The sequence below is a fragment of the Choloepus didactylus genome, chromosome 2 (genome assembly GCF_015220235.1).
Source record: "Choloepus didactylus isolate mChoDid1 chromosome 2, mChoDid1.pri, whole genome shotgun sequence".
Lineage (NCBI taxonomy): Eukaryota > Metazoa > Chordata > Mammalia > Pilosa > Megalonychidae > Choloepus > Choloepus didactylus.
In genome coordinates, this window is record NC_051308.1 from 97,761,866 (window position 1) to 97,786,200 (window position 24,335).

Below are 24,335 nucleotides of genomic sequence, written 5' to 3' on the forward strand. Positions count from 1 at the left end.
GAGGTGAAGGGGAAGGCGGGAAAGGAGACGGAGGACAGGCATTTGAGAATCTATTCTCTGCCAGTTACAGGGCTCTGCTATAGAGTCCTCTGCAGGCACCCAATAAAATAATGTTTGTTAATATCACTGTCAGTAATGATTATGATGCTCACTTTATAGATGAAGAAAATGATTCCCAGAGAGTTTGAGACTTCATTAAGGCCTCATAGCTGGTATATGACCAGATGAGAGGGAAAGCCCTGCCTATTTGATGCCAAAGATATTTTACTATGCCACACTATCCATGACTCATTTTACCAGTTTTCTCTGCAAAGTCCTAGAAATTCCTATATTTTTAGGCATTCATTAGCTCATGCATTCCTTTGTTCATGCCATGGAAAGCTATTGAGCACGTGGTAGGTCCAAAACCCTCTGCTGATAAATCTCAAATACTGTTGCATTCAGTTCCAAATTCCACCAAATGCAGAAAGCTTTTCTTTCTAACAGGAATTGGAACCTAACTTTTTCATACGAAGAGTCTCATTGAAAAGAGACACTGGTCTGGAAAACAGAAGATCTGAGTACAAATATGGTATCTTGTCCTTGTCAAGGGTGCGTTAGTAAGGAGGAGAATTCATAAGTAAGTGTTTATTTGAGCTGTGAGAGTGGGTTTGTTCTGTAGGATATCATTGTGAGCATTGGCACTAAGAAAGGAAAGGAGACACTCCAAGGAAATAGTGCACCTTTCTTACATGTCCCAAGTCCACCCTGTAGTTCCAGGGGGGAAACTGTCTCCTTTAACCTGCCTGAAGCGGATTTGCCAGGTTCCTGGATTCAGTTCAAACCTCTTTAGCATGTCTTTCTATTCATTTTTTTTTTTTTTAATGCCTCGTTCTGAATCTATTTCTACTTCTAACCTCAGATTAAGCTAGAAACTCTTTGACTCTGCCATTCACTGAGGAAGTTATGTCCTCTTTGCTTGGAATTTCTAGATCTTACTATTGAGTTCATAAAGATCCTTTGCCTCTCAAACACTCCTCTGGTCACAAAAATTTCCCTCTTTTTTTGAACACCAAGCCTCGGGCTGGTTCCTTTCACCACTTAAACTTCTCATTCACTTTCTAGCCTTTTTTTTTTTTTTTCTTTTTTGATTACCCTTCAAAGCTTAGCTTTTGAACTTAGTCTACTGCTTTTGATCTGAAATTTTCCATTTTTCTCAAAGCCTTCTTTTCCCCTTCATCTCTGTCCCCTTTGCTTAGTCACCAGCTGGAAGGGAAGTAACTTCCTCCTGAAGTCTTACCTTCTGACTTCACTGTCATTATTTATTAAATATTTGTTGGGTATTATTCTGGTTTGCTAATGCTGCTGGGATGCAAAACACCAGAGATGGATTGGCTTTTATAAAAGGGGGTTTATTTGGTTACACAGTTACAGTCTTAAGGCCATAAAGTGTCCAAGGTAACACATCAGTAATCGGGTACCTTCACTGGAGGATGGCCAGTGGCATCCGGAAAACCTCTGTTAGCTGGGAAGGCACATGGCTGGTGTCTGCTCCAAAGTTCTGGTTTCAAAATGGCTTTCTCCCAAGATGTTCCTCTCTAGGCTGCAGTTCCTCAAAAATGTCACCCTTAGTGGCACTTGGGATATTTGTCCTCTCTCAGCTTCTCCAGAGCAAGAGTCTGCTTTCAATGGCCATCTTCAAACTGCAATAACTCTCTCAGCTTCTGGGCATACTTTAGAGTGTTCCTCTTGGCTGTAGCAAGCTCGCTCCTTCTGTCTGAGCTTATATAGTGCTCCAGTGAACTAATCAAGGCCCACACTGAATGGGCAGAGACACACCTCCATGGAAACTATCCAATCAGAGTCATCACCCAAAGTTGGGTGGGGCACGTTTCCATGGAAACACTCAAAGAATTACAATCTAATTAACACTGATAGGTCTGCTCACACAAGACTACATTAAAGATAATGGCATTTGGGGGACATAATACTTTCAAACTGGCACAGGTATCTATGTGCTTTGCAAGCCAGGGCAGCAAGATAAGACACATTCCTTACCTGACAACAGGTCTGATAGTATGATAGAGCTTTTTTTTTTGCTATTTGCATGAAAATAAATACTTGCAAAATTACTATAGTAAATTTCAGTGCAGAATGCTGGGTATACAGATGGCATGAAAGAGGAAATGATAAACTGATTGGTCAAAGAAGGCTTTGTAAGAAGCCTTTGAATGGGTTTTGAAAGATAGAAAAGAATTTCCCAGAGAAATAAGTGAGGAAAAAAGCATCCTTGAAATGGTATGAAACAGCGTGGCCCACTTGGGGAAACTGGTAGTTGTTTGGTATTTCTAGATCTTGGGGTTAAAAAAGAGATGTGGTACAAGAGTTGAAGCCAGGGAGGCAAGAGTTGCTGGATGATGGAATACTTGAATGCCTTGCTAAGGGACTTGGAACTTATCTCGAAGGCCATGGAGGATGAGCAACGGGTTTTAAGAAGAAGAGCCACAACTGTCAAAATTAGAAAGCAGGGAGAATAGCAAGGAGAATGTACAGGATGGGCAGACTGCAGGCAGGGGAACAGACAAGAGATGATCATAATATTGTAAGCAAAAGAAATGAGGAGGCGAAAATAATGTATGTAGAGTTGAAGAGGAGGGAAAAATATTAAATATGTTAAGAGATCAAGTTGACATGACTTAGTGACTGACTGAATATGGGAGGTGAGGGCATGTTTCTGGAAAAGGCAACTAGATGTATATTGATGCCATTAATTGTGATGGAGAAAACCAGGGGAGGAACAAGTTAGAGAGGTGAGGTGGAAATGAGTGGTGAGGTGAGGTCAGAGCTATGGGTCCCATTTGGACATGTTGATTCTGTTTTGCAGCCATGGCTGAAGGCCTTCAGGTCACAGTGCCTGAAAAGAAGAAGGTGGCCATGCTCTTCCAGCCCACCGTGCTACGCTGCCACTTTTCCACGTCCTCCCATCAACCTGCAGTTGTGCAGTGGAAGTTCAAATCCTACTGCCAGGATCGTATGGGGGAATCCTTGGGCATGTCCTCTCCCCGGGCCCAGCCTCTCAGCAAGAGAAACCTGGAATGGGACCCCTACCTGGATTGTTTAGACAGCAGAAGGACTGTCCGAGTGGTAGCTTCAAAACAAGGCTCTACTGTTACCCTGGGAGACTTCTACAGGGGCAGAGAGATCACGATTGTTCACGGTAAGAATACCCCGTTTTGAATCTAAGGGAACAGGAGGAGGTTAGTTCCATTCTTTCCCGAGACAGGGGGCTGTCAGCCTCTCACCCTTTCCAAGCCCTCAAGATTTTTATTCTATGGAAGGCAGGAGCATCAAGAGACCTAGTAGATGGCTTTGATGAGCTGGTAGGGGGAGGAAGGGTAGAGGGTGTAGAATCTAGAGAAGACTGAGGTAAGCTTTGGAATTAGTCTTCCCAGGGCCTGACCTCCAGTCTCACAGGCAGGTTTTCAGAACTGAATTGAAATGGGTTCTAGTGAAAGAACTTCTTCAGCCAAACATCTTTTACCTTGGCATCAGCCTTTATGGCTATTCCCCGAACTCAGAAAGCAGCCTTCCCTAAGAAGTTCCTCCACTGGGAGAAAGAATATGGTTGTGAGCCAGGTGGATGCCATGGCCCAAGCTGCAGATGGCTTTGCATCAATTCCTCTTCTCTCCTGCTTCTAAAGCTTTGGACAAGGAAAGGCCATCGGGGTCTGGCATGACCTATTGGATCATTCAAATTTTGGAGAACTCCTGTGAAGTCAGCTCATTTCCAGGAGTCCAGAATAATTCTGGAATTTATCTGGCTCTCAGGAGCCTCTCCAGGCCTGGTTCAGAGCAATCTCCTACTCCTGAAATTGGAGAGAATGAACCAGTTTCCAGTTATGTTATTTTGCCAGCCCCAGCAATTCTAGTTTTTGTTATTTGTTGTAGTTGTTTGTTTGTTTTAAATAAAGTAGACACCTTTTCGACCACTACCCAGATAAAGAAATCAAACCTTGCAGAAACCCCAGAAGCTGCCACCCTCCCACTCCCATCCCCACCCCTCCATGTTCAATATTTTTCATTCAGATAGCAGAGTTTGAGGACTGGATCCTTTTTTTTGTGATATCAGATGCAGATCTTCAGATTGGAAAACTCATGTGGGGAGACAGTGGACTCTATTACTGTATAATCACCACCCCTGATGACCTGGAGGGGAAAAATGAGGACTCAGTGGAACTGCTTGTGTTGGGTAAGTGAAAGCCATTAGCAATATATTCTTCTTAGACACATTGCGTCACATCTCCTGCCTGTGTATACCAGTAAGTTGCATACACAATCTTTAGCTTTGTGCAGAAACAAACTCATTTTAGAATATGCTCATTTTAGAATAGAGCAGTAGCTATATTTATTGTCTTGTTTCTTGGAGGCTGTAGTCCCCTTTTTAGCATTGTTCAGAATGTTTCTTCTGCTTACTTAGTTTTATTTTTGCTCTTTTCCATTTTCACCTTTAACCCTGATTCCTCTCTTCTCTTATTTTTTACTAGTCTTGAATTTTTGAATAAAATGCCTTTAAAGCAGGTTAGAGACTACTGAGAGGTAAGAATTCATTGTGTGTCAGGTTCTCCTGAACATCAGGAATATTTCCCCATCCAGTTACCTCCACTTAAGATAATAAGAAGGAAAGATGCCTGTAAACTGGAGAGTTTATAGCAAAAGATGCCCAATGAAGAGAACTGTTGAGGAAGGATGTTGGTGTTTAACTGGAAGGCAAATTTCTTGAAACCTAAAAGTATCTGAGTCACTCTCAAATCAAATGTATATAATCCTTATTAATATTAATTTCTTCATAAGTGAAAATTCATTACTTTTGGCTACTTTTCCTCTGTCATGGATTGGAGGAGTGTCGGCGGGAGATGATCTCATTGTATGAAGCTGACACTTGAGCATATATTCCATGCTGTATAAATGTTGGTTGAATAATAACATTAGAATAAAACAGAAATTGAGAAGAAAAACTGTTAATTGTGGGAGAAAAGGTATTTCAGGATACACTTAAGACGTCTTTCAAAAGAAATTACATTTTTTTTGGTAGCTTCCAAGAAACCAGGTGACAGCGATTTGTTCAAATGGTACTTTCTTTTACAGGCAAATGGGGTTGAAGGTTGGTTTTACCCCATGTGGAAACTGAATCCTCAGGGAGAAAGTGGTATTCACTTTTTAGGATTTTAGGTTTAGCCTCTATCGTGACTGTGTGATTTTAGCAAAGCAGCTCTTTTTCTGCCACTCTAGTTTTGTCTTTTGCAAAATGGATTAAGGTAACAATGGTCTACACTGTTAGAGTGTTGACTTAATTCAACTACATAATCCTTGTGTCCAATATATAAAGTGTAATTGCTGTGATTTGTACAAGAATGGAAACATGATAGATATTTAAAAAGAAATAAAAAAAGTGAAAGGCATATTTCAGCATTGCAAAAGAACACAGGGAAATCAGATTTGGGATCTGCTGTGACTCAGTAAACCAGAAGGGAATAAGAAGATAAATTTATGCTTAATCACACATCTCTAATGGCCAAGTTTGAAGGAACAAGTGGTTCATTGAGACTGCAATTAACTAATTGTGAACACAGTTATTTGGCCAGTGCAGCCATTTGCAGAGAGGTAATTGCCTGTGCAGGAAAAGGAAGCCAGGTAAAAACCACTTTAAATAATTTGGTCCCTGTTCTGCAAATGTGGCAAAATGAATAGAGTGAAAGCCTTATCTTCTGGGGATGTGCTAAAGTATATGAAGGACATTCCTCTGGATCAAAACATACAAAGCAACTTGTGTGAAGATGCTATTCCTAGGACAAAAAAGGGTCAACAGCTGAAAGGTGGGTGAAAGGAAGGCACAGAAGAAATGATCATCAATGATGGGAGGAAAGATGAAGAACAGAAACCAAAAAATTGTAAAGGAAAACTGAGAAGGCTGCAAATCAAAACTCATCACAGTTGAAGCAGCATATCTATGAAATAAATGGATATGAACTAGAATTCTTGGGGAGGGGAAACCCATAATTCTGCTATGTTCCACATTATTTAGAAATGTTCAAAGTGTAATAAATTTGTCTTGTAAACTTTTTAGGGCAATTCTGGCTGTGTTATTTATTTAAAGGGGTTAGTATAAAATCTGTGGGAATTTTCTGGGTACATAAAGTACTGTATTTAGTTTCCAAATGCATTTAGAGAAATCACAATTCTTAGTCTTCTTTATCTTGACACTCCATATTAAATGTTTCAAAATATGTTCAGTTTTAAAAATTCTGGTTTAGTTGTTATATTCTTCAGGCCTATTTGTTAGGTATTTTTTTTATATGAGACCAGGTGAGCAACCTGATTTAAGAGGTCAGCCCCCAAGGGAATGAGGGCCTTTAGTGGGAAGATAACTGGGTCCACAGTTTACTAATTGCAGCCTCCAAGATCTATAGGGAGGATTTGGTTTAGTGAAGGAGGACTTGGAACAGGGCATGGGGAGTATCTCCAGCCATCTGAAGTGAAATTGTGTAGAAGAGATTGGAAACTTACTCTGACTGTGTGGCTGGGTAAAATCAGAGCAATTTCAGTGTGAAGGAAGAACTGTTAACAGCTGGAGACATGTAAAGATGGAATAGGTGGTCTCAGGAGTGACTTCTATGTCCCTGGAGGTATTCAACAGGGTGGAAAATTTCTTGTCAGAGTTATTATATCAGGCACTTATGCATAGGAAAAGGTACTCAGCTAAGTTACTTTTGGGCTTTATTTCATTTCTAAAATCCTTGGATATGAGTGATGTGGCTACCTTGATAAATGAGAAAATGGCCTCCCAAGAATTTGATCCTCATGACAGAGATAAAAGGGGATACAGATTGGTTTATAAAAACATACAGGGAGATGTGCATTTTCAAGGCAGTTAGAGGGAATAAGCTGTGATCTTTTTCAATCAGGGCTCAAGGGACTAATCCCACCAGAGTAAGGAGAAGGAACTATTGATGATGACTTGAATGAGTTTATCACTTTAACTTTTCCTGAAAATGATCATCAGATGGGGAGTAGAAAGCTGGTTGGAATTTCAGATGGTGAATCAGTAAGGAAAGATGAGTTAAAGGGTAAGTTAGAGGCAAAGTTAAGAAAAATTTGGTTTCCTCATTATGCTAACAGAGGTTAAATGGAAAAGTTGGTGGAGCAAGATTGTGAAGTGTCTTAGAAGACAGACTAAGAAGTTTGAACTTCATCCTGATGATTTTGGGGAGCCTATGAAGAAACATTAACAAAAGAATGAGATTAGATCTCAGGGACAATACAGTAATCAGCAGTGGGGTAGATGATGCACTTGGGAGAGGAGACTAGGGCTGACGGATCAGTTTTGGAACTCTGGCAGCAGCATGGCTGAAAGGTTATGAGATTCTGAACCAGAGTAGTGAATTGAGAGAAGACAGTAGAGAAACAATGAATCTTAGTGACTAATGTGCAAAGGAAAGGAGAGAGATGAGTTAGAGGACCCCATGATTTCTAGCCAGCTGGGTAGGCATTCCGTTAACTAAGAAAGAATGCAAGTGGAAAAGTAGGTTTAGAAGGCAGGAGAATGAGTTTGTCTTTGCACATGTTGAATATGAGGTGCCTGCAGGACACCCGTGTGGAGATGTGTAGTTAACAATTAACAGTGCAAGTCTGGAACTCACGGGAGAAGTGAGGATTAGAGATAATAGCTTTGAGGATTATGAGTGATAGTCAAAACTGTGAAAGAATAGATGGGTCACTCAGGAAGATTTTATAAAGTCAGTGGTAGGAGGGCCAAGGACAAAACCTCTTGGTCTTCTATACCAGTTTTACTTGGTGTGAATAGTAACATTGATACCGCATGTATTCTTGTCTTGATTTCCCCACAAAATGGGAACCTTCTCAATAGCACTGGACTGTGAGCACTTCAGAGCAAGGACCAGTTTTCATTCTTCTTTCTATCTGCAATACCAAGCATGGTGTCTAGAATATAGAAGCCTTGGTGAATGTTTTTTAAGATGATAAATGAGTAGAATCTATAAATTATACTTACCTAGTCTATCTTAAATGTTAGCCAATGCTGAGTATATATTTGTTGATTTGTAAAGTGTCAATACCATAAGCCTCTACACATTCAAATGAGATAGAATAATCTCATTGTTCATAATTATTTATTTGGTTATTTAAGTTATTATTACTAGTGATAGATCCATCAGGGACTGTGGTTGAAAGAAATAGAAATAGGCTCTGGCTAACATAAGCAGAAAGGGAATTTATTGGAAGGATATCAAAATTGAAAGGATGGCTGGAGAACCAGCCTTAGAAAAGATTAGTGTATTAGAGTTAGTGTATTTCTAGCTTCTGTAAAAACAACCCTAAAACCTCAGCCATTCACCACCATAAAGGTTTATTGCTTCATCTTGTCTTAGATGTGTGTTAGGAGGCTCACCTGGGTAGCTCCCTTCCAAGTGGTGTCATAGGGATCTAGACTTCTCCATTGTTTGGCTCCTGGACACTTTGTTCCAGGTTTCACAGATGAGGGAGAGGGAGAGGGAGAGAGGGAGAGAGGGAGACAGGGGAAGATCATATAGGACTTTTTAGGGGCCATGTTTGGTGGTGGCATAGATCACTTCTACTGTCATTTTATGTGTGCCCAGGAAGAAAATAAAATACTTTGATGAAGACAGCACAGTTTCTGTCCTACCAAAGATGATCCAGGGTCAATGTAGCAGGAACTGATGGACAATCTCTTTAGGGATCCATAGCCAGGAAAAATCAACTCAGTGTTTTTTTTGTTGTTGTTGTTTTGTTTTGTTTCTGTTCTTGTATTTTCCCACTCAAGAATTAAAATCTCAGGAAAGAGAATCCAATTGGCCCTGTTTGGACAGGTGTCCACCACTTAGCCTTGGAAGATCAGGAGCTTTTGATGGCTAGTCCATCAAATGTAGAGAAGAATTAATTCCCCAAAGTAAATTAGGGCACTGTTAAAAAAAAAGGAAGAATGGTTGTAAGATGCCCAAAAAGTAGCAAATGTCCACCAAAGTGATGCCATTACTACATGTACTACTAATGTACTACTAGTGTACTATTAATGTACACTAATAATAAGTTAAAGTTCATGAAATTATTCTCTAATAACCTTGAAAAGTAGAAGGGCAGGCATTATTTTTCTCATTTTTCTGAGTGAAGAAATTAATGTTCATATTTTATGACTAATATTCCCTTAAAGAATATTGTGGATGGTCAAACCCAAATGTTCTGATTCCTAGCCTCATCCTCTTCCACAATACCACATTGTCTGTCTGTATTAAGAAGCTATAAAATGCTCCCCTGGAAAAGCCTTGCAAAAAATGCAGTTGCTGCTTAAGGCCATGGATCATGATTTTTAGTTGCCCCAGGTTTGCGCTAGTGTTTCACTTTATTTCTTAGTGAAACTGCCTACAACCTTTGACCTAGGCCCGTACTTACTTCAAAGTCTAGTTGTTCTTGTCGCCACTGGACACCTTCCCCTGGAACATGACCCATCCCTCCTTCCATCTCTGTAGATGTTTCTCAAGTTTTAGAAGTATCCAAAGACATGTGATTCATAGAAATGGGAGGAAAACCACTGATGCAACACTAAACACAAAAACTATACTGAACACCCTTTCATCTCTTTTTGATGATTCAGAAGGTAAAATCATTCTGAAGTTGGAAATGCACACAGTATTTTGGGTGCTTGGAGATGACAGCAACAGGTAACTTAGAAATATTTAGACAAACTTTTGGGATTGGAGGGCCATACCAGCAGACAATCACAGCAGGTGGGGGTGTCAAAAAATCTGCCACCCTGAGATTAGACATTGGTCTAGGATCAGTGGCAAGGACAGGCTGTTTATACCCTGGAACCATGCCACTGTTTGGATAGGAATAAAGTTCCCTGGGGCAGCTCCAGCTGGCAGGAAAAGGACTTCACCATTTCAGGAAGCCTCCAGCAGGGAAATTATTATTTTAAAATCTAAAAGGAGCTCGCCTTATTCTCACTTCTTTGTATGCACAATATGAGGGCCTGACCCCTTCTTTCTGACGTCCCACGTGGTAGCTTGTTTTCAAGGGCCTTCAAGTAGAAAAAAGAGGAAAAGGGCCCTGGTGGAAATGTGGCTGGATGAAGACACCTCCTGTGTCTACACTGACTGAGAATAGAATAAGAGGACGTGAGCCAAGGAGTGTTTAGCTTAAAGTGAGGGAAGATTTCCCTAATGGCAAATAACAATTTTTGGAAATTGTGGGCAATTGAGGGAAATTATGGAAACTCCCCCTATGATGAGCTTTAAACATGAAACAGCTTCTCTTGTCTCAAAAATGAGAATAAACAAGATGGCCTTCCTCTGATTTTGACTTTATTTAAATCAAGTCTCTATATAGAATGATGCTTCAAATACTGTTGTTTTGTTTTGATATTGTTTCTGTTTTAGAAAAAATGTTGCATGCCTATTGTAAAAATTTCAAATAAAACAGAACAGTACAAAAGAAGAAAGTCTCTCCTCAAATCTCACTACTCAGAGGCAACCGTTGTATTGCTCAGAACTCTTTTGGTTGTAAGGAGCAGAAACTCCAAGTGGCTTAAGGGAACTTTTTGGCTCAGGTATCTAAGTCCAGGTGAATCATGCATAGCTGAATCCAGGTGTTCAGATTATGTTTTCAAGAATCTCTGCCTCCTCCTCTCTTGGCTCTGCTCTCTTTGGTGCTCACTTTGTTCCCAGGTTGGCTTTCTCCATGTCTCTCCTCAGCAGGTCCAGGCTTATGATCTGTAGCACCTTTGATCTCAGGAGGATAGAGCACTTTTTCCTCCGTAAACTTCAGCAAAAGTCCTCTTGTTGGGTGTGTGTGTGTGTGTGTGTGTGTGTGTGTGTGTGTGTGTGTGTATGTGTATGTGTAGGGACATAGTATACAACCAGCTCCAACTAAACCAAATGAACTAAAAAGAAAAGGGAAAACAGGTAGCTTCCTAAAGGACAATTGGGAAGCTGTTTCCAAATGAAGAAGAGAAGAATTCCAGGCAGGCAAAAGAAACACTGTTACCATTTTGTGGAATTTATTAGAAACATCAATTTCTGTTTCTTGATGGGTCAAATGCAGTGCTCTTCCAGGAGGCCAGAAATAGGTAGGTCAGCAGGTCCCTCTGAGTGGGCGCTAACTTGGGATGGATTCTTCCCCATGAGTGTCGTGCCACAGAGTTAACCTTTGTTTTCCTGTCATGCTTCTGTTTTTCCTTCCCTCTCCTCCTGTGACTTACCCAGAACTAGAGTATATAACCTAGACAAAGGGTGAAGAAACAGGCTAGAAAATAAAGCTGGAGTTGTGCACGGATTTCCTTTTTTTAATCAAGCTATTCACAGTACTATGCCTGCAATTGTTATTCTGGTTGAAAATAAACCTTTCTGCCTATTGGTGTTAAAAAGCCATTCAGGACATAATAAGAAACCAGTGAATTCTTAGGAGGGGACATCTCAGAACTTCCAGTTGCCTTTAGTGATTTTTGACGGGAACATATTTCCTAAGGCTGTGTAGAGATGCTCTAGCATCCTCCCATGTGTCACTGCTGCCTCAGTTTGAATCCCGTCCCGCCTCCCACCCCCATGACTTTAGTTCATGCTGTTTAGAAGGGCCACTTGTTGCCAAGGTTTCCCTCCCCCTCCTCTTCCTATTTGCCAGCCCCAGCCTTGGTGCTGCTAACCAAGGAGATTTGCCGATTGAAAGGGCCTCAGCTCCACGAGTTCCCATGGTAACAGCCTCCTCGGAGGTCTTTGTTGCCTGCTAAAACTTTGATCTCTGAGAGTGGCTGCTGCTGTTTTCCTGAAGATTTACAAACAGAGGAAGAGGGAAAAAGAATTGGGGGGAAAGAAAGAAAAAGTTTATTGCTGGCAGAAGGGAGAGAAGGAATTAATTACAGAGCCACACTCTGCCCATAAATCTGGAGGTTATACCTTTGGAACATCCTCTGATTTGGGTTGAGCCCACATTTTCATTTGTGCACTGGATTATATGTCAGGTGTCCTGGCCCCACAGGAAAGACTTTAAGTGAGGTTTATTCCCCTAGAAGAATGGGAATCATCCTTTCTGTTTTCAGTGGACACCTGTGCCTTCAGATCTCCAGGAGAGCTCAGATAACGCATGCCTTACACGAAAGGAGAGAGAAAATATATGAGGGGTGGAATTCTCAGGCCTCAGCCCTCATTCCCTGTTCCTCAGTCCTTTCCTGGTACTCACCTGCTCTGCCCTGTGCTCACCTGGATGCCTCTATTGGTCTTGTTTTTCAGAAGAACCAGAAAAATATATCAAAGGGTAGAGGAGAAGGGGAGGTGGGGTGATGGGGATAATGTGCCTGAAAAGTTAGCCAGGCATCAGCAGGAATCTGGTTCCAGTTAATGATGGTCAATAACAAGCATTCTGCTGTATGAGAAGTCAAGTGGGGTTGTGGTATGCCCCTTCCTCTTTGCAAGAAGTCTCCTATGGCTTCAGACCACTATCGTATAATCTCAACCTTGTTCTTTGAAAGGCACCGTGGAGTGGAGTCAGTTTTGCTTCAAGTATGATTTGAATTTAACTAGTAATTTCTGTATACTGACTATGGCCCTAGTACTGCGAGGATACAAAATAAATAAATGATATGTCTTGTCCCTATAAAAATTACAATCTTTTGGTGAGGATAAAAGTGATACTTCTGAAGCGATTAAAGAACAATACAAGAGAAGATTAAAACTGTACTTGGATATTAAATATCTAGGTCATTGGTTTTCAAGTAAGGGCAATTTTATCCCCAGGAGACGTTTGGCAAAGTCTAGAAACATTTTTAGTTGTTACAACTTGACGGGTGCTCCTGGCAGTGATGTTAAACATACTGCAATGCACAGGACACTCCTCCCACTGCCCAGCAAAGAATTATCCAGCCCAAAATATAGTGCCCAGGTTGCAAAACACTGATCTTGACCAAAGGTCACTCTGGATCCTGGATAAGGTCCATTGTGAACAGCATGGGTTTTGGGTCTGATGGGCCTGGACTGAACACTTTAATATGACCTTGCAAGTCAATGTCTATGAGCTTCTGGTTCCTTATCTGTAAAAATGGAGGAGGGGTAATAAAGAGTAACATGGAAGACCGATTGTGAGGATTAAATGACACATAATAAGAACTTGAATGTTAGTTCCCTTCTCTCACCCCTCCCCACAAATCTACATCTCATAGCTATTGTGTCATCCCTAATGAGGGAATCCTCTGTTTTCAGGAACTTTTGCTAGAGAGCAAATCAACTTTCCTTTAGCCAGTAGCATGGGCAGAAGCTTTAATGGGCCATCTGTGAGTTGGCAATCCTATTGCTAATAGATTCACATTTTCTCAATGACATCTGTGCTGTGCCTTGCCAGTGGTGACCCTAATCAGCCCTGTGGAAATCTTCCCGCTAATGGATTTCAGGGCATTCTATCCCAGCATGCTATATTTTGGTTGCTATATTTTGGTTGTTGCTGGAAGCCCTCGTTTCTCAGTGGATAACCCTTAGTTAATTACAGGTCTAGAGGGGTTTGGAGACCACCTAAGACTTGGATTAGGGTCTGGGTGAGTCTGGATGGCAAGACTTCAGATATGGTGACCTTGTAATTTGTTGTCCAAACTAGGATACTTTTGAGATTGAAAAGGAGGGATTCTTAATAATTATGCCAAGACAAGGGTCATAAACTGAGACTGTCCAGGCAAACTGGTATGAATGGTCACCCCATCTTTGGATAATGACCACCTTGAAGGGTATTCTTTTGATTGAGGAGAAAAGATCCACAGGCCTGGACAAATTAGTGTCAGCTCATCTTCACTTGCTGAACCCTTGCTGAAAGGCATTTTATTCACGGGGACCTATGGATAGGCACATCTCCATTCATCTGCTTGAACCAAGCAAAGGGGCCCCCCAAAGAGATGGTGGGCTGACGTAATAGTTGTTCACTGAAAATTTTGCCAGAAGATTTTTTAATCATACGGGACATCAGTTGCTCATCTTCACTCCCCTTGGTTGTTATGAGAACGAATGAGGACTTGAAGGCATTTTCCCTTACCTAACCCATCAGCCACCCCGTCCTGCCCTGTGAATATAGCGTCCTCTTCCCCCCTCCCCCAGCTGCCCCCGCCTCTCCCTGCTCCCGGCCTTTATCCCGCCTCACTATTTTTGCTTCACTTGTTGCTCATCCCTGTGGGAGGAAACTCGGCCCTCAATCAGTGCGCATTCCTGGCTGCCGGGCGCCCCCCCGCCCCGCGGTTGCCGTGGTTACCCCTGGCAGGAGCTGCAGCAGCTGGGTCAGCCCGCGCGCTTCATTGTAGTCGACTTAACCCGCAGCGGCGGCGGCGTTAAAGATGAGAAACCAGCGGCAGGGAAGGAAGGGCTTGGGGTCTGCAAAGGGGGAGAAAACTGGGGGCAGGCGGGAGAGTGGGTGTTACCGAGAAATCGGCTCAGCCCCTGGAAAGAAAGAACAGCAGCCCTTGAAAGCCGGGCAGGAGACCTTCATTCATTTTTTTTTTTTTTCCAAAGCCAGCTGCCGCTATTCAAGTGTGCAGGTTTGCGTTCACACGGGAGCTGGGCCTCCGATTTTGCTGAATTGGCTTCTCATGAGACAGCTCTGGGAAAGCCTTCATGGTCAAGCCCCTCGCAAAGAGAGGGGACTGGCCGTGAAAGGGCAGGAATTCTGACAATCCAAGACCTACCAAGCTGTGTGCCCCTTCATATCTGCGGGAGACCGTGCAGGCTTTTTTTGTTGTTCTTGTTAAGTAGACATTCTCGGTATCTTTGTATCTGAGGTGCCTTTGCAAACCTGATGGATAGAGCAGTGAACTCAGGATATCACACCAGGCACCGAGAAACTCAATTTCCTCCTTCCATTAAATCCCAACCTCCTCCACATCATTTTTGAGTCACAGCCAGTTGTTTTTTTCATTTTATCTGAGGCCAACTCTAGCGTGTTATATTAGTAATACTATTTTGCATCTACTTATTGGGGGCAAGGTTTGAATTACTGTAGCACTTTGCAAATTCAGAGTACTTTGCAATCATTTTTATTATTAGTTTGTAGCAGCATGCTGACTGCCTTTTAATTAGATCATACTGTGTTATGATATATTCAGTAATCATTTTCTGGTCACAACTTTAAAAGGTGCTGAGATTTTTCAATGATCCTCAACATTTCCTACATCTAAAAATTATTCTCTAATTATATAAGTAGAGCAATAATACCACAAACACAAACAATTTTAAGGGTTGTTCGCTGCAAATACTGAGAGACTAAAAAGTAGTTGCTGCACATTTCTAAATTAAGGATAAACAAATGTTGAAGGGCAGTGTTTTGGTTTGCTGAAGCTGCCGTTATGCAAAATACCAGAAATGGATTGGCTTTTATAAAGGGGATTTATTAGGTTACAAATTTACAGTTCTAAGGTATCAACAAGGGGATACCTTCACTGAAGGAAGGCTGATGGCATCTGGAACACTTCTGTCAGTTGGGAAGGCACGTGGCTGGTGTCTGCTGGTCCTTTGGTCCTGGTTGTGTTTCAAAATGGCTTTCTCCAGAATGTCTCTGGGCTTCTGTCTTTGCTCCTCCTGCTCAGCTCTTGTGTGTCCTTGCTTCTTTCTCTCAGGGCGTTTCTGTCTAAGCATGTGGGGGTCCTCTCTTAGCTTGTCAGGGGCAAACTCTGTGCTTCATCTCTTAGCTTAGCATTCCAAACGTCCTTCTATCCTCAGCTTCAAGCATCTCCAAGCATCAGTGTCTGTGTCAGCTCTAGAGCTGTCTTAAGTACTCCAGTGAACTAATCAAGAACCACCCTGTGTGTGGGGGGGGAGTCCACACCTCCATGGAAATAATTTAATCAAAGGTCTTACCCACAGTTGGGTAAGTCACATCTCCATGGAAACACTCAATCAAGAGGTTCTACTCAACAACATTGGGTTAAAAGATCATGGCTCTTCTGGGGTCCATAACAGTTTCAAACCAGCACAGGTAGTGGGGTATTGGGGGGAAAATATTGGGATGGGCATGAGGAGACCCATATTCTACTCCTGGCTTGATAGCTAGCTGGCTGTGTGACTTTGGAGAAGATCCTTAGCCTCTTTGAACCTCAGTTTCCTGAAAACATTGCATGGGATATGGGCTAGATGACTCTGAGAGCCTTTCTAGCTATAGAATCTAATTCTAGAATTCTGTGTGAATAGAAGTCAGTGCCTTACATCAGACTTAAAACCACTGCCAAAAAGCCCAAAGTATTTATTAACAGTTAATTGCAAATGGTCTAATACAAGCCATTTTATGGAGAAAAATCACTGTCAGAATTATTCTCCTCTAGGAGTTTACAATATGAAGTGAACTAAAATGTAGAAAACATTCAAAAAATTAAACATATGAATTGTTTAGATATAATGTTTATAAATATATATAAAAAGGAAGGCTATATCCACATTTGTAGTAGATTGTCATGAACTATGTTTATTGAATGCATGGTTGCCATGGGAAAATAGCATAAAATGGGGATGTGTGCACCCTTGGGAAATTTCCAATCGATTTGGGATTCCAAATAGCCATAGAAACAACACTTAAAAATAAAGCCATAGAAACGACTTAACACTTAAAAGGGCCAGAGAAAGCATCTGTTCTCCTCAAAGAAATGGGAAAGAAGCATTCTGGGGAGGTGAGGAGCTGAGAGAACAGGGGGTGGATATGGTAGATCCCTGGAAATGGAGCTAGAGCATCTGAGGAAAGCTTGGATGTGGGATGAAGCCTGATGTGCATTAAACAGAAGGAAGAAAAACGGAACCACAAGGAGCTGGGGAGGAAAGGCATTCCTGACTGTCCTGAGCAGAGGGTTCATTAATATAGTACATTGGCAAACCCCAGGAAGACTCCAGGCTAGTAAGTTCAAAGAAATGAATGAATGGCAGTAGTGACATCCTAAGAATGAAGGAAGTATTGTTATCCCTACTATTTGTAAGTTCCAATGCATTAAACACATGTCTGTTGTCACTGAGTGATTCAGTAGTAGATCTAGGATCTGAAAACAAGACTGTCCTAAGTCCAGAACTTCTGTATCTTCCATTGCACTCTACTCCCTCTTAGGATTGAAGACTGGAATTTAAGGATTCAAGGCTTGGATTTAAGCTGTGAGAGTAGAAACAGAAACAACCTTTTTGGCTAAAATTTGTATTTATATTGTATCTCTGTAATGGTTGCATTAAAAATACCCTAGGCTGGTGGTTCTCAACTTGGAGGGGGAATACGTCCATCCCCCAATATAGCAAGATGGCATTTTTGGATGTTTCAGTGACTCTTGGCATGGAGCCCTGAGTCCATAGATACTAGACATTCTGCAATCCATAGAATTGTGATACATGGATGAATGAATGATTCCTTCATAGTCACATTATTAAGAACCTACTTCCATCTGCATAGAAGGCACTATAAAGAGTGTCAGGTCAGAAGTCCAACCAGAAACCCAGCATACCAAACAATGGGGATTTGCTCCTGGAAACCCATCATAATCCTCATGGGTGAGGTACCTCTCCATGCTGGGTTTCTGGAGGTACCAAGGGCAGAACACAGTCCTTGCCCTGGAGGGGGTTCAGGTCTGCTAGTTCAGGCATGTGTACAACACAACAAAAATGCTCTAATGAAGTCCTGGACAGTGGTCCTAGGGAGGAGGAAGCATCATTTCAATGCAGTGTGCTTATGGGGCTCTATCAGACCATATTTCAAAGTCTTGTAGAGCATATGATAAGGATTTGAATAAAGCAGGAGGCTGAGAATTGGATTATCTGGTTATTTTACTAAAGAAGATAAGTAAACCTTGCCTTAAAGGGCCTGGTCTACCAAGAGAAGACTATTAGAACTTTGGGGAAATGTCACTAGGACATGGTTTGTTGTGAAATGTCCAGAGGTAATGCCATGGGTAGAACAGAGGTAGGAAATCAGTCAGTCTGTGTCCCCAGGGGAAGGACATGACCAGGTGGAACTTGGCATCAAAAAATGCAAAAAAGGTTGATGAGAACGTTGGATTTGGCAGGAAGAAATTCCTTCTGACTTTATTAAGTCTTGTCATTCAGAGGCAGATAACTAAAACTGATTCTTATACTCAGGCTGATGAACAAGCAGCAAGGGCTAGTCTGTGAGCCCTTTAAGGGTAGGGACCACATCTTGTTCCTCTCTGTGTCTCCAGCACCTGGCACAATATATATTTATTTGTTAAATGAATGAATGAATGGGAGACATTCCAGAAGTGAGCTTATTCCCAGGAATACACTCAAAGAGTTCAATTGGGGATAATTTCAAGATGTCAGTGGCAGGAAACAGTTGAAATAGGGAGCTATATAGGTAAGATGTGTAGTTTTTTTTATTCACAATGTGTGCTTCTACCCTAATCATGCAACCTAAAGTATGTGAGTGTATTTGGCCATGAAGTTCATGACAGTATGTTGTAAAACTGGCATTTGTGTGTGTGCATGTACATATTATTAGTATGCCTGCTTCGTTTGGTCTGTTCATGTGGAAATTTCTTAAAAGCAATGGAATCTGCAAGGTTTGGGAAAAACTGTTGAGTGTTTACATGAAAACTGTATTTTCTACCGGTAGTTTGAGCTGGTGTTTGAAAAGAATAAATGCAGCCCTCTATTTGCAGGGTCTGCTTTCCATCCTTTTTTCAGACATTAAAGTAACTTGTAATTACCACTCTTAAACCAAATCCAGGAAGAATGACAGTGATTCACAAGTGTTGGTAATGTGCTACTGAAATCTTGAATGTATTTACTGCAATTGTGTAGTCTCTAAGATCAGACCTTCATTGGATATGATAGAATAGAATAAGAAAAAAGGGACAGAACATTTCTAACTGACACCAGCATTTCCTAGGAATTGTTAGGCAAGAAGCTGGGAGCAAGATGACTTTCAGAAATATAGGATTCCAGTATAAATCCACTTTTCTGAATGGCTTTAACTCCAATAACATACAAGTCACCGTGTAAAAGCCAGAGAGCTTGGCACTTGCTCTGCTATTGACATGATATAATGGTATTATCTGCTATACCCAAACTCCTACTATGTTCTGAATTCTGAACATGTAATTTCACCCACTTTACTGCAAAAGCCTGTCACCCACGCCACCCTGAGGCTAACACTATACAGGTGCATTACGGGATGCTTTCACCTTCTTCTGAAGCATCAACTATTGACTTCCTTGAGAGAAAATGAGAAGCTTCATGTATGTCTTCCTGTTGGAGTGACAAGCTTTCTGAGTCTACTGTCCATATTTCTGATACCACCCTATCCTTATTTTAATTTTTTCAATTTAAAAATAATAAAATCTAAGTAAAAAATGAAAGCCCTTTTGATTTTCTTCTATGATGTTCAGTCCAGCTCCCCAGAAATAAAAAGGGCTAAGAATTTGGTGTGTAATACTGTGGTTTTCAAATTTTAATTTGAACATGGGTGCCCAGAGCTTATATTCATTATCATTCCGTGTGTGGAAGCAATATTTTAACACCATGATGGTAACCTAAACAGCCTGTGGGTAAATCCAACATTTGTGTTTTATCAGCCCATAAATATATCTGTGTAAATCCACTCTGCAGAGGTTGCTAATGTGTAACCTCTGGGCTGTATCCAGCTTACAGACATATTTTGTTTGGATTGCCTAGTGTTTTGAAAAATATTTGAATTAGTTGCCAACATTTGAAAATCAGGATATTTCACATAAAAATCTGGGGTTCTGGCTAATATTGAATAATAGGACAACTTTTTCAGGACATATTCCTGTTGGAGCAACAATGGGCTGGAGGTGAGTAGTAGTTACCCCCTATAGATGAGTTACATGATCCATAGTCTGCCATACCCCCGACTGCTCCCTGCTATCTTATATCCAGCCAGCCATACTCATTTGCATTACCAGCTGGCCCCTGTAGGCATTTGAGTTTGCAACACCAATCACTGGCTATCAGGATTTGAGAACTAGAAATGTTATAGATCGGGTGGCCATATAATTAATTGTCCAAACCAGGATTCTTCTGAGAGTGAAAAGGGATGCTATGAATTACACCAGGATAATGGGCGTAAACTGAAACAATTCTGGACAAACCAGAATCTATGGGCTTCCTACTTGTAGACCACCTCATTCAATGCCTTCATTTTACAAATGAGAAAACCAAGATCCAGAAAGGAGAATTCATTTGTTTGTGGTCTCCAAGTGAATTAATGACAAAGATAAAGCCACCCTGGGTACCCTAACACCCAGGCTACTGCTTTTTCCAGTATAACGTGCTGTCTCTAAGTACTGTATTCTCCTTTAAATGTATGGATTTTTTATAGTAAATTATCACATGGTTTCCTGTGAGAGCCTACAGCTTGGTAGATTATATAATCTATGGCATTTCTATTATAAATCTAATTAATGGCTTGGGCTATAGTACATCTAGAGATGTTTAAAACATTGGTAGCCTTGAAAACTAGATAGTAAACACAAGCAAACTTCTTATTTTGCGAGATACAATTAGACATATATTTAGAATTGCTAATGTTCCACATTGAAACAAGCCAACCAACAAACAAAAAATACCATTAAGTATCAGATGAATGGCTTTCTAAAAAACACCGTATTATTGACTTCCTGATCATTGGATAGTGCCTGGTAATGCATGTTAATTATGTCTTCAAGAAATGTTCAAGATCCCCAAATTCCCAAATCCTCAACCAGCTGTCTACTGCCTTGTTTTCAAGAAATATTTGTACAGAGAATACTCCAGATGAGGCCAGTGCAAGTGCATGTCCTTTATCCCTCTTTTTGACTTTGGTCCCAAATCCTTGTCTGATCTATTACTTTGGGAAACTGTATGAGCCTGAAGGGCACCTCTTATCCTGAGAAGTGTCCTTTAGGATCCCTTTCTCCTATGCTCCCTCACCTCAGCTCCCACTTGTTCTTCCAAGGGGCCTCCCGAGTGGCAGATCCATCTTACCCTGTCAGCTTCATAAGGAAAACAGAAGGAAGAAAGCCCTTCTTGCCAAGGACTAAAGCAGAGCTGGCTTAGTCTCCCATTCCGTGCTTCTTTTCCTTTGGAGTACATTCTGGCTTCAATTAGCATTCTAAACATGAGGCCATCACCCATACAGGAGACATGAGCAGGGCACATTTTCCTGCACTAGCTTCATAGAGTTGAGAAGAGACAAGAAAAAGTTCAGTGAGCAGAGACTCCCTTTACCCCACCTACTAGCATCTTGCCCCTGCTACAATATGCTCCCCTGTGTCCTGAAGGAGCCCCTTGATCTTTGCTTCTTCTCTGTGGGATGGCGTGATAGAGGAGGGAACCAGTGACCAGCCATGGCCTTTAGCCTCAAAATATTAACCACAGACATGGGTAATTTTTTCTCTGAGGCAACTCAGCAGACTTTAATAGGAAAAAGTTGTTTTCTATAATGAACCAAATCCATATGCATAATATACCTCTAGGGCTGTGCTGTCCAGTAGTGACATGGGGCGATTAAGCCCTTGAAATGTGTCTAGTGACACGTGTTGAAATTGTGATATTTTGGCTATACAAAATATATATTTGGCTAGTACAAAATATTATTAAATTAACTTCACCAGTTTCTTTTTACTTTCTTAATGTGACTTCTAGAGTAGCTAAAATTATCCATTTGACTTGTGGTATATTTCTGATGGACAGTGCTGGGTTAGAGGCATATGCTGTACGCATAAGGTAAGATTCATTTGCTTGCTTAGGTACCACAGTGACCTAATACCATCACAAGTCTGAAAGGAGGGCCGTTTGCTAGTTGTTTCCAAGTGTAACTTACTCATTTATTAGCAAGGATTCAGTGTGGTAGAGATATCTACAGGGGCAGAAGTCATATCAGGGCCATTACATTTACCTTGATGTGAGAACATGATGAAAGCATTCAGCACTTCCTTCTATAAATGAGGCTATTTTTAAAAAGGACTGATCTCCCCTGCATCTTTCCGTGTCTTGTTACCTTTATAGCTCTTTGCCTTCCAGAGCCCTTGAGGGGCATCTGTTCTCACATCAGCCCTTAAGCTTCCATGGCATACCATACAGAAGGCACTTGGGCCCATGCAGTGCCAGCTGTGGGTACCATATGGGAAAGCGATACCATATACATATGTACAGAGTGTTTCTAAAGCCAGAAGGAATGTAGAGAAGTGTGTAACTGATCTAGCTTTATCTTCCTTGCATTTGAAAATTTTAATCATTGAAATTTCTTTAGGACATAAATAGAATCATGTGGTGAGATAGTTCTGAGTTAAAATCAAATATGTACTTTTGTTTTCATATGGACATAGGACTGTGTGTGTAAGTGTATGGATGTATGAAAACTTAGATTGAACGTTTGGATACAGACAGGTTTGGCTTTCCAATGAAGTGTGCGGAGAAGGATGTAAAAATGAATGGAGCTGTATGTCAATTTGCTCAAGCAGTGTTTTCTCATATTGAAGCAGCTATTTCCTCCTCCTATAAATAGTTGGAGAGAAAGTTCCATTTTTACTTCCACCTAGTTTAGGTGCAGAGTTCACTGAGATGGCTGTCACTGATTGACAGCAGGAAGGTCAGCCTCTTGACTGAGCCTCTCATACCACAAAGGGAATGGGTCATGGCCCTGCGTAGGGATGGTGACCATTGGAGCCAGGATTCAGGCTGTATTTTCTTTTGTAGTAACCGCTTTCCTTCTTCTTTTCCTTCCACCTCTTCTAGGCAGGACAGGGCTGCTTGCTGATCTCTTGCCCAGTTTTGCTGTGGAGATTATGCCAGGTATTCAGTCATTTAACTCTTTATTTGCTTAATTTGCTGTTGTTCTATCTGCCTTGCCTCTGCATTAGTCACTAATTGCTCCTTTAATTTATTTGCACATTTGTTTAAGTACATCTGTGATCTTTTCCAGGATGAACTAAGCCTGTTGGAAGAGCCTTTAAATGTTATTCCTTCTGTAACTAGGCCCTAAAAGAAGAAGAAGAATAAAAAATAGGCTAAGATGGAGACCAGTCCTTTAGTGTCAGGCAGGTAACTCTTTGGCAATCCCCATGCCCATCTCAGTATCTCAACAGCACTACCCTTAACATAGTCATTATTATCTGCATTCCGTGTTCCTTAAGTTATGTATTTACCTGCTCATTATTGTACAATTATATTACTCTGAATTGCCATTTATAACTTTATGAAAACATTTTTTCAAACCTTATGAAAGCTGTGTTACTGTACTCCTTCCTCCCTTGAAAAATAGATATTTATGGACCTGTGTTACTTTGCATTAAATTTCAGGGGCTTCTTGGTCCCCCTAAGTTCCCAGGGGGTCCATGGGCCATATGTCAAATTCACCTGACCCAAGTGCACACTTCTCTCTCCTTAGGTAGCTTCAGTTGGATGAACCAGCTTAGGCAAGCCAACATCAGTTTCTTGCAGCCCTATAATCCGTAATGGAAGGAGGCTCACAGAGAAGCAAGAGTGAACTATGGGAGATGGCATATGCAAGCTCAAAGAATAGGAAAGTGTATGATTCAACTCTTGCTTTGGAGGGCTTCTGCCAAAGGTTTAAGAGCTGCTTAATATTTGAGGGTTAAAATAATCCTGGCTATTGGTTTTGACTTGATTTAAATGATAAGAAACATCCAGAGTCTGCATAGTTGAGCTTCACTAATTATTCTTCCATGAATTCTTCTAGTCTTTTCCCTTTTTCTGGACAACCCTAATGGAGACTTTCTTCTTATTGGTGTTGATCCCAAGGACACAAAATATCTTTGGGACCCAGTTTATCTGCAGTTCCCTCAGTTTGCAAGCATTTGCTCATCACAAAAAAAAAACAATGTTGCATTGCATTGCTTCAAGTTAGATGATATGTCCCCAGTCTCAAGAAAGAATTACTGTGTTCTTTATATCTAGTCCTGGAGGCCTGAATCCACCCACTCCCTTGATTCTAAGAATCCTATCATGGATAACATTGTTTTGCTTCTTAAAGGTAATCTTCCAGTCTTTATCCTTGCCTGCCTGACCCAAGTTGTAGCCACTGATGGACACAGCTCATCTAATCCTCAGTGCTCACATCCTTCTCAGGCTACGCTGTGTATTATATTATTGCTAAGGTCCAGGCCAGTGCTCTCAGCATTCTGTCCTCAGCACAGATGCCCTCCAGACCATCCTAGCCAGAGACAAGGCCTCCTGAGAGACATTGGCCTGGTTAATTTGAATGAATGTTAGATACATGAGTGAGGGGAACATTGGGGAAATGTAAATTGTTTGCTTTCACTCTGAGGAAATTGTATTCTGAACAAAGGTCAAATAATTTAA

The 24,335-nt window shown here is 41.2% G+C and overlaps 1 protein-coding gene across 2 annotated transcripts in view; it reads left to right on the forward strand.

The window, feature by feature from the left end:
• Nucleotides 1–24,335, forward strand: part of ILDR2 (immunoglobulin like domain containing receptor 2) — a 61,565-nt gene that overhangs the window by 14,648 nt on the left and 22,582 nt on the right. Inside the window, exons 2-4 of one of the 2 annotated variants that reach the window (XM_037825440.1) lie at nucleotides 2,864–3,196; nucleotides 4,109–4,228; nucleotides 22,749–22,805. In XM_037825440.1, coding sequence (XP_037681368.1) covers nucleotides 2,864–3,196; nucleotides 4,109–4,228; nucleotides 22,749–22,805 — 510 coding nt within the window. The remainder of the gene's footprint in view (nucleotides 1–2,863; nucleotides 3,197–4,108; nucleotides 4,229–22,748; nucleotides 22,806–24,335) is intronic. The other variant, XM_037825441.1, reaches the window with a different exon arrangement.